This window comes from Trifolium pratense, linkage group LG4 (genome assembly GCF_020283565.1).
Source record: "Trifolium pratense cultivar HEN17-A07 linkage group LG4, ARS_RC_1.1, whole genome shotgun sequence".
In the NCBI taxonomy this organism is placed as follows: Eukaryota; Viridiplantae; Streptophyta; class Magnoliopsida; order Fabales; family Fabaceae; genus Trifolium; species Trifolium pratense.
The window spans coordinates 13,375,643-13,386,971 of NC_060062.1; the positions used below are offsets into that span (position 1 = coordinate 13,375,643).

Below are 11,329 nucleotides of genomic sequence, written 5' to 3' on the forward strand. Positions count from 1 at the left end.
TTAACTTAACACTTAGTTACTAATGTTGGTTTAAATAAGTCTTCTACTTTTTTATATACATCAATTTAGGCATGTTAACGGGGGAATTGAGCGGGGATATTTTTCCACTACCTTCTCTACTCTACCATCTAAACGACTCCTGTATTCCCCACTTCGGTAATATTCTTTCAACATTCTCAACATTAAAGAAAATATTAAAATTTAATCATAAAACAAATAAAAAATCAAAACAACATTGTGAGTCTTGTGACAACAATAAACATCGCATATAAATAAATATAATAAACAAAGTACTTGAATATACGAATATAAATGTTATTTTAACAAAATACCTGGGACGTAGTCTCCATGGGGCGCGGATGATAAAATCGCATCCACATCCCCAAACTTCTTTTGGGAAGACTTTCTCCCCCATCCCCCATGGAAAAATTCACCGCCTTCAAGTCCCCAAACAGGACAATCTCCACGGGAATCCTCACTTATGAATACAATTTAAATCCATACATCAAACATCTGTAAAAAAAAAAAATTATAAATAAATGTATCTTGTTAAATCACATTATCAAACTATTTGAGTTTACTGCCACGATCCGTGGTGCTCTTAATTATCATTATCTGTAATAATACCTTAGTACTGGCTCATGGAATGTACGAAATTAAGGTCCTTTCTCATTCTCATGTAAAAATCATTTCTCACTCTTGTAATTTATTCCAAAGTTGAAATACTTTTTCTTAGTTTTATTTCTTGTTTATATAAGTTTTCTATTTTGCTTTCATGTGCTATAGTTATTTAACTAACCTTGAGAGATCATTTGCTATATTTATTTAACTAACCTTTAGAAAAGTTTTTAAATTGATTCATCATAGTAAAAAAAAAAAAAACTTGGTGCCATGTTCTTGGATGAAATGAAACAAGAGTATATTTTAAAATTTGAGAGTTGCGCAAGATGTATTTAGGGAATGGGCAGAATTTCCCCTTAAAAGAAGCCTAGTCTAACCTACTATGCCATTGTGTTAGTTGGTGTAACATATTTCTATCCATAGCCATAAGTTGTTTTGATAAATAAATAAGCTGTAAGGTGTAAGGTGTAAGTCCCATAAAAAAAAAAAAAAAAAAACAACAACAACAAATATTTTGGGGTGTAGGATGGCAAATTAACATGACATCAAAGATTTGTCCCACATTATCCTCCCCACATACCTCCCTTTTAGGACTTAAAACTTATATACAAATGCATTGTTGTTTTTCTCTCTCCTTTGGAGTCCCCCCCCTCCCTCCCACCCAGCACATACAAACTTTCGTATCTTATCTTGCACAAAACTCAATCATTTCTCCAAACATATTAACAACAATAACAAAAATATTAATTAAACCCTCAAATTATAGATAGATTGAACCCTTTGTTTTGTTAAGGAAAATATACCTTTGCATGCATTGGTTTCTTTCTTTTCAAGGTAACGTTATTCGCGTTACATATATATATATATATAATTTTATCAAATATTCATCTATTGTTGTGAATTTTTCTTCTTATTCATTATTATTGTAACAACATTATTACAATAAGAATTTTGAATTTCTAAGATCCTGTGAAATTTCAAACTTTCGTGGGATTTTGGAAAAGATTGAATATTGTACACATTTATTTGGAATAAGTTAAAGGGTTTTTGGCAATTGAAAGGAAGGAATTGATAGAGTGAAATGAGATATGAAACAATGAATTATTCGGTTGGGTTGGTGAATTGAAATTTTGAAGCAATGGAAGTGACAAGAATCCGCGGTTGTGCGGTTGTTTATGTCATCCTCCTTTGTGCTTTGGCTCAAGGGGGCTCAGAGGGGAAGAAGGAAGATGAACTTTATAATGATGATCATCAAATTTTTTCATTTTTCAATAACATTCATGGAAAACAGGTATATTTATAAAATCGTTCTGAATTTGATCATGTTATTATATTCCTATGTTTGGTTTTCCTTGTTTTCAACTAATTGTCTAGTGCAAACCAAGTTTGGTTGATAATTCTGTGTTTTTGTTTGTGTTTTTGTTTATGTTTATGTGATGCCTACCATGTATTAGTATTAATTAAATTGGTATTAATGGTTACTTTAGAATTGTCTTCGAAGAGATTTGAACTCCGTCCTTTGAGGTTACATGCTCAAGCATGTAATGGCTAGGATGTAGAGTATCTTGTGTTTGTATAACAAATCCAAGGAGGTCAATTTATTGTGAATTTTGTTGAATATTCTTTAATTTACTATGTCTTTGTTCTTAATGCATTGATCATAAATTCATAATAAATGAACATGCCTCTACAATTAGTTAAGTTTTTGAAATAAACATGACAGTGATAGTATAGGATTTCAAGTAGTATTACACATTCCTTTTGACATTTATAAACTCCCACTGTCCTTAATTAATTATAGACAAAAGTTTACTTTTTAGATTCATTGAAAAACAGATATATCAAATCAATATTATAGATCAGATATATCAGTTATTCAATAAACTTGGAAAGTGAACTTTTGGAATATAGCACAGACACTTTATATTGAAGGTGTGTCCGACAGCACACTCGTGCGTGATTACATGCAATAATAACTTCTGTTTTCTAAAATTATCAATGGCGTCTATGTACTAGTGTTTGTATTGTATAGAGTATCTGTGTTGATGCTTCATATGTAATCATCATGAGATAAATTAGTCAATCTTTTTGAGGTATATTGAATGGCACTATCCTCTCATTTTGTTGATGCAGGAAGAGAAAGTGTGGAAACATTGCATTAAACAATTGATAGAGAAGAACAATGATGTAGAAGAAAGCAGTGACTTGCGGTCTATTCTTTCGACAGAAAACAATATTCACAAAGCAACAGAATCATTACCTCTCCATATGAGAAAAAAAGTTATGGATTGCATAAGAACAAGTGCTACTCCTCCTGCTCCTATTTCTGAAGTAAAAATTACTTCAAGATACTTGATAAGAGAACGTTCTAAACCAACCTTAGTGTCAAGAAACGATCATCCTCATTTGATAACAAGTTCGATTTCTGAATCACGACAAAATCACATATCACCAAGTCCTAGTACTAAAATGGTAGCAGAAATTCATGTTTCAACACCAGCAAGTGCTTCTTTGTCTTCACCATCACCGACACCAGCAAGTGCTTCTTCACCTTCACCGACACCAACACATGAGCATGAATTTGAATATTTACCATTTACTCCAGATAGTGTTGCGTCGTCTCCACCTCCACCGAGTAAATCTAGTGATCCTTCTCGTAAATTAAAACCTAAAACAGATGCTCCAACTTCTCCACCTTCTTCTAATAATGACTCAACAATGAAGGATACAATTATTTTAGCTGTTGTTATCTCAGGAATCATAATCTTTATTGGATTATCCCTTTGCTATCGCGAGGCCAACAAAGATGACGGACCTTTGCTCGTATTAACCTCGGGCGATTATTCTGGAGGTATGTTTATACATGTTCATGCTTTTTAAGTGTCTAGTTAGTCCCTAAAATGGATGATTTTATAATTACAATACATTTGCGAACTACAGTTACATTGTCTCATATATTTAGGCATCAAAGTAATACACTTAGTCCTTTAATGTGACACATTCGTTTTGTTCTTCCTATTACTTCAGGTACACCGAGGGTTGTTCGATTGGGAAGTATTAATAATAAAGAAGAATGTGATATTAACAAAGGATGTCCTTTTAATAAAGGAAGGAATACATCTAATGTTAAAAGTTTGTCCATTAAGGCCGAAAATAATAACGATTCTTCACTAGTCGAAAAAATAACTACAGCAACAGAAACAGCAGCAGAAACAACAACTACAACAACAACAACAACAACATCAACAGCAGCAGCAGCAGCAGCAGCAGCAGCAGCAACAGAAGATATGAGACAACAAGTAACAGAAACTTCTTCTGAAAAACCAGCCCCTTCACCTCCTGGTCCTCTGCCGCCGCCTCCTGGTCCTCTTCCGCCGCCTCCTGGTTTTCTGCCGACTCCTGGTCTTCCGAAACCTCCTCCACCACAGCCACCTCCTCTTGCTTCTCGTCCTCCACCACCTCCAAGAGCTGGCCATCCACCACCTGCTCCTCCTCCCAAACCAATGGCTGGTAAAAACAAAGGTATACCTCTTGCACAAGCAAAAGAAGTAAGTTCTGAAGGTGATGCTCAAAAGCCTAAACTAAAGCCATTTTTCTGGGAGAAGGTTAATGCAAAACCTGATCAATCAATGGTGTGGCATGAGATCAATGCAGGGTCGTTTGTGTAAGAATACTAACTCTTTGCCATGTTTGGATGAATTATTTGAAAGAGCTTAAAAAAACAACTTATGACATGTCCATAAGTTGTTATCGGATTATTTTCCACAAGCTCTCTAAGATAGCTTATGATAAAAAAAACTTATAGTTTATATGAAAACATTCTGACATTTATGACTACTTATCAGGTTCGATGAAGAAATGATGGAGTCATTATTCGGATTCACAAACCAGAACAAAAACGAACGGAGAAAAGATTCAGCTTCTGCGGATACTTCAGTACAGTATATTCAGATTATTGACCCTAGGAAAGCACAAAATTTATCAATTCTTTTACGTGCTTTGAATGTGACAACAGTAGAAGTTGTTGATGCACTTAACGAAGGTAACATGATATACTTTCACTATGATAACGGTTTTTTATGAATGTGTTAGGACTCACATAGTGGAGTTAGATTCATAAAGTTGTTCCTATGGTTAAAAATTGTGCATGCGGTTACATTCTGAACCTTAATATTGCTGTAAACTTCGGTGATGCAGCTGCAATTGCAGTCGCAGAGACCTCTAAAATCGTTATATTGCAACTGCAGTTGCGGCTGCGGTTTAGAACTATACCCTCAAGCAATAAATTTAGAACATGTATATCTTTTTAGCATTCCCTCGGATTAAGATTTGAAAATTACAAAACAAACTCATTACGGAGTATAATTGACTGAATCAGGTAATGAGATTCCTTTGGAGCTTATCCAAACATTGTTGAAGATGGCACCAACACAAGAAGAAGAACTGAAACTTAGGTTATTTTCTGGAGAACTAACTCAATTAGGCCCGGCAGAGAGGTTTCTCAAAGTATTGGTTGAAATTCCATTTGCTTTCCAACGTCTTGAATGTCTCATGTTCATGCTTATTCTTCGAGAAGAGGTTTCAAGCATTAAGGATTCCTTCGCAACATTAGAGGTAATCACTCAAACTCCTACAAATTTACTTTGAATCTTTAATGTGTGTATTCATATATACTAAACTATTTAGAACAATTTTTATTTCAAAAATATATCATTAAACATGATTTACAATGAGATATAAAACGAGCCAAGTTTGACTCATTTAGCATACTACTTGATGATTCAATTTTGACAATATTTCAGCCACATTTTCGCGCATTTTAGCAGCATAATTGCAATTGTGTCCATAACTGCAATTTAAAACCATAGCATGCACTTATCTATGAATGAATCATTTCTGTGATAAATAAAGGTGCTGCAAACATATGAATATGGTTAATTATTTTGTTTCATCTTATTAATGGCAGGTTGCTTGCGACAAGTTGAGAAAAAGCAGATTATTCTTAAAACTACTAGAAGCAGTACTCAAAACCGGCAATCGTATGAATGATGGTACCTACCGGGGGGGCGCTCAAGCATTTAGGCTCGACACACTTTTAAAACTTTCTGACGTAAAAGGAACAGACGGAAAAACAACATTGTTACATTTTGTGGTTCAAGAAATTATACGTTCTGAAGGAATAAGAGTAGTAAGAACTGAAAGAGCAAGCAGAAGCATTTCAAGCGTAGGAACCGATGATGTAGAATATGAAAACGAAAATTCAGAAGAACATTATCGTAGTCTTGGACTTCAAGTAGTTTCAAGCTTAAACAGTGAACTCGAAGATGTTAGAAAAGCAGCATTAATAGACGGTGATGCATTGACCAGCACAGTTTTGAAACTCGGTCACTCGTTGGTTAAGACTCAGGAGTTTATGAACAATGAGCTTAAGAATTTGGAAGGGACTGAGTTTCAAAGTTGTTTAGAGAAGTTTATGGATCATGCGAAAGGAGAGGTGATGTTTCTTGTTGAAGAAGAAAAAAGAATAATGGCATTAGTTAAGAGTACGGCGGATTATTTTCATGGGAATGCAGGGAAAGATGAAGGGTTGCGCCTGTTTACGATTGTGCGTGATTTCTTGTTCATATTAGATAAGGTTTGTAAGGAGGTTAAGGAAGCTGCATTAAAGGCGATGAAGGATTCCGCTAAGAAAGAGTCTTTGTCAGCGTCGGTGCCATCTTCACCGAGTGCCAAAAATCATCAATCGTCGCCATCACAGCAACCGACGTCAGCTTCTGATCTACATAGGCGACTGTTTCCAGCTATTGCAGAGCGGAGAGTGGATTATTCTAGCTCTGATGACGACGACGATGATGAGTTTTAGGGATCCAGTCATTGTTTTGATCTTGATAGCAGTCTGCTCGCACTCTACCTCATTGGTTTAAGATCTCGGACGGCTAAAATTAATTACTTTGTCGCACATTTGATGTGTGGAATATGAAGTTGTAGCTATGCATGTAAGTGCTTTGATGATGAATTTGTTGTGTGCTAATGTGGGTATATTATATCCTGTACAGTGATGAATGTTATTATAAAATGTACCAAGTGTGGTGTTTCATCATCGTCGTTGTCATCGTCATTATCTCATATTCTGTGTTTTTATTTTAACCTTCAACAAGTTCATTGAAATTTGAACATAAATGGGAAAAGATGATAGTATATACCGTTGATACGATAATTAATAGATTCAACCGTCAAAAGACTAAATTTACCTAAATGGTCCTTGTCTTTTGACAGTTGAATCAATTTAGTCTATCAGATTAAAAAAATTCAAAATAATCTTTGTCATTACATAACGTTGATCAAGTTGGTTACTCCATTTATATGTTTGTCATTCAATAGACTCAAAGAGATTTCCATTTCCTAATTACTATTAAACTTTTCAAATTTCTAATTACTTCATTCAAAGACACTCAAACACACTCTAATTTAAATATTGTAGCAAAAGACATTAATATTTCTACATTTCTCTTATCTTCCACACTATGTTTCTTCAACCTAAAACTAATAATACTAACATATGTGATTTCAAAAGAAAGTTGATGTTATTATGTTACAAAATTCGGAACCGCATACTCTCCAGCCACTGGATGGTGCTGCGCAAATTTTAGTCATTGATTTAAATTTACTGTAGCAGTCAACATGGACTAGTAGATGGACGGCTCAGATCAATGCAGGACAAGAAACAGAAGAGGAATAATGGCAGGAGAGAATCCAGATCCTACTGATCCATGGAGGAAGTGGCAGAAATGTAATATATGACACAGAATAAACCATGAACAAAACAAGAAATGCCACCAATGGACAGGAAGTGATGATGTGAGAAACCACATGAACCATCTGCCCTGTTGTTTGACATAGCCCCTATTGCCAGCATGGACAATCCAATGGCCACCACCACCCTGATCATTGATCAACAACACAATCATAAGGATAAACTAAAAAAAATGTTTACATATTTAGTCAATGATCCTTTAATTCTAGCATTATATATGTATAAGTTGAGGTTTTTAACCAGAAATCAAAATACACATAATTGTTTTCAATACAATGGTTTTTACAAGGCAGTCTATGATGCATAGGTACGGATACGGAATACGGCATTTTGTAAAAATTCAAGGGTATGGGTACATTAATATAAAATATAAAAAAATAGAAATTGAGTGAATTAATATCATCATGCTTCATAGATTTACTTTTTTGTCGCATCCACTATTTTCATTAAAAGTGAGAGATAATTAAAATATAACAAAAATAAATGGATACGAATCGGTACGTATAGTACAAGTACCGCGCACGCGTCCATGGTACTTGGTACGTATCCAGGACGAGTACTTCATCATTTTAGAAGTACAGAAAAGACAATGTAATAGTGGCAGAGATACAGTACCAGGTTAAAATAAGGCAAGCCACTGAGAGTTGCCTATTGGAGGAAGCTTTCTCAAACTCTTGTTGAGAACAAACACAATTGCAGCCACCCAACAAATTTGCTATAACATGGGATAATCCCAAAAGCACTGCTGCACCCAACCCTAACATGAAGGCATCATGACTTGGCTGTCTACACTCAAATATCCACACCTTCAAATGCTTAACCTGCTTGTTAAAAATTAAATAAGTATTATTATAACATAGATTTTTTTTTTATAAACATTATATTAACATAGATTAATTCACAATGCACATAATGCATAGTTGTACTTATAACAACAAATTTCTTAATTGAACTCATAAAAAAATCTCAATAACAAAATAACAAGTAATGGTTTATGAAGCACAATTAGATCTGGATTGCATGCAGTTGTCAAGCAGGGATGATCTGGTCGTGCAATTAAGATCGGACGGTTTAGATTTCTTTAATCGGACGTCTAAATCTTCCCTGACTGCATGCAGGTTTGACTGCATGCAATCTAAATCCAGCACTAGAGGTGGGAACAGGCCAGGCCGGCCTACATGGCCTTAAGGCCTAGCCTACATAGGCTCAGGTCAGGCCAGCCTATTTCTTTAAATAGAGCAGACCAATGCTTTTTTATAAGCCTATTTAGCTAAAAAAAGGCCAGGCCGCAGGCCATTAAAAAAGCCTTTGAGGCCTACTAGGCCGGCCTATTTAAGTTAACATGAATAATATTTTTATTACGATTATTATTTATATATTAAAATTTATACTTTGATTAAATTATAAATCTATTAACTTTTTAAGTAATTTAAGTTTATTAATCTACATTAGTTTTTAACATATATAAATGTATTATTATAAACTAGAATTGAAATATGATGACATATATAGTCAAATTCTCTAAAATATCAAATGGAACATTATTTTATTAGTTCATAAGTATATTTCAAAATAAATATAATTATTTATTTAAATATGTTCATATGAAATAGGCTTTTAAACAGGCTAACAGGCCACATCAGACTTTCAAAAGGTCAGGCTCAGGCCTAGAATTTAAGCCTATGATAGGCCACAGGCCAGGCTCAGACCTTCGATTTTTTGACAGGCCAGGCTCAGGCTTGGCAAAGCCTAGCTCGGCCTAGCCTATTCCCACCTCTATCCAGCACATACACATATACGAACACATATCATACAATGAACTCAACTTCTATCAGAAGTGTCGATGATACCAAACTAACAATTAACATTTGTTATTTAAAAAAAAAAAAATAAATAAATAAATAAATAAATAAAAGAGAAGCATGTTCCGAAAATCTTTTCAAGATGTTTTCTATATGTTTGACACTTTTGATTTCTTAGTACTAAAGTAATGGTCGTGAGTCTTCGACAAAGAGTTCAAAAAATTATACATAATAATATTGTATCTCCTAAATCTATTAATATTGTTTTTAAAATGATTCGTTTTGTCATTCAAAAAAATTAGTGACGTAGCTTGTGTTTCTTTTATTCATGTGTAATATCTATAGTATTTATTAACTTATGGTTTGATCTTGAAAAGAGAAGATTCTAATTTCATCAAAAATAGAGTTGGCTAGAACCATACATACCTTGTTTTGTGCTATTTCAGCCTCAAAGCCAAGAATCCCAGCAGCAACATCCATGATTACAATTAGGAGACAAAAAAAAATGCCTCCTACTCTAGCCATTTGTGTATAGGACAAATAATTCTGGGATTTTCTTTCGGTTCTTCTAGCTGGTTTAATTTGTAAACAAAGTTCTAAGATTAGAAACAGTGGGAAAATAAATGTAGTGGGAGTGTATATAAGTGGAAAAAAATAAAAAAGTACTCTGTAGGAGCTAAGAAAAATGGGTAAAGCTTATTTTCTCTACACACTCACATACACTGCAATGCAAACTTTATATTTGCTTTATTGTCTACTTTTTCTCCATTCTTGGATTCCTTTGTCAGTAAAGCATGAGCTCATCATACTTAAATGTGAATGTGAATGATGGAAGGTTTGGTTCTTTGACTTTTAGGTAGTAGTACTAGTATGTTTTTTGGTTACCTCACTCAGTGATAACCAGCTGGTTTAAATTTATAAATTAAAAATGTTATTTTAGCACAAAAAGTTTAGATAAGAAATCGTACATTATACCATTTTGATTTTCCAATTTTTTTTTTCTTTTTCAATCAAATGATTCAAATCAACATTTGAATAGAAAGTATTTTTGTGAGGTGTCTGCAACTTTTGTGTCTAAATATCGTTGTATATTAAGGAGTTGTTTGATCTGCAAAATATAAGTATTGATCAAAACATTAATGAGATTGAACACTTCAAATAAATATTTTATCTTTTATGTGAATTTCGCATCAATATCATAATATTACCCGAGATTGAATTAAATATGAAATATAGGTAAATTCTAATATGAACCACTTTATCAAGTGGTCCATGGTGGACCAGTCGTGAATAACATTATAACGAATACGAATTTTACAAAATTCACCGTTGGATTCAAAGTTTATATCATATAGGTCATCCATAGAAAAATTTAGAAAAATTGAAAATCATTTGATATGTTATTGAGACACATCAAGATTAACCATTTATTAAATAACGTGAATCTTGATGGGTCTCAATAACATATCAAATAATTTTCAAAAAATTTAAAAAGTTTATGCATGATCTATACGATATAAACTTTCAATTCAATAATGAATTTCGTAAAATTTATATTCAGTATCTCACTTGTCCACGATGAACCACTTGTGAAAATGGTCCCCTAACCTTAGCCATGAAATATATGATGAAAAGCTTGAGAAAGAGTGTATAGTAACAATCTTGAACTTTGATGATTTCACGTGATTCTGTTTCACACTACGTGACACTAGCATACGGGATAATTTATAATTTTTGACTTATTGTCAAGTTTGAGAAAGCGTTCCTAAATCCTAGAGATACCAAAGAAAAATAAACATCCCAATTAGTCTCGGGCTACATTTAGACTTATATATTTGTTTTTGTATGCACTGTCCCTCTTGAATAACGTTCGTAAAAAACAAAATATTCCTCTTGAATAACACAAGAGACTCAAACTCAACTGCAGAAGGCCTTTTTTGTTTTAATTCATTTGGAAAATTTGCCGATGAATTATTGCTTTTAATAGTCAAAATAGATTGAGACCTGTGCACAGTATGTAATTTTTTTTTTTTGGTATCATTTGTTTAGGATTAGTATTAATATAGTAATATTTTAACCTGAGGCATAAATG

General features: G+C 33.5%; 2 protein-coding genes across 2 annotated transcripts; one reads left to right on the forward strand and one right to left on the reverse strand.

Annotated features, from left to right (window-relative positions):
- Positions 1 to 1,195: 1,195 nt before the first annotated feature.
- LOC123921899 (formin-like protein 5) lies at positions 1,196 to 6,801 on the forward strand. Its single transcript, XM_045974613.1, has 6 exons — positions 1,196 to 1,912; positions 2,755 to 3,472; positions 3,649 to 4,285; positions 4,467 to 4,663; positions 5,000 to 5,235; positions 5,588 to 6,801. Exons 1-6 carry the CDS (start codon positions 1,760 to 1,762, stop codon positions 6,482 to 6,484), a joined length of 2,838 nt encoding a protein of 945 aa, XP_045830569.1. The 5' UTR covers positions 1,196 to 1,759; the 3' UTR covers positions 6,485 to 6,801.
- A 382-nt stretch (positions 6,802 to 7,183) lies between these two features.
- LOC123922817 lies at positions 7,184 to 10,055 on the reverse strand. The gene is made up of 4 exons (XM_045975503.1): positions 9,959 to 10,055; positions 9,664 to 9,809; positions 8,051 to 8,256; positions 7,184 to 7,562 (listed from the first exon to the last, which is right to left on the reverse strand). The coding sequence occupies exons 2-4, from the start codon at positions 9,760 to 9,762 to the stop codon at positions 7,382 to 7,384; spliced, it is 486 nt and encodes a 161-aa protein (XP_045831459.1). The 5' UTR covers positions 9,763 to 9,809; positions 9,959 to 10,055; the 3' UTR covers positions 7,184 to 7,381.
- Between the last annotated feature and the right edge of the window lie 1,274 nt (positions 10,056 to 11,329).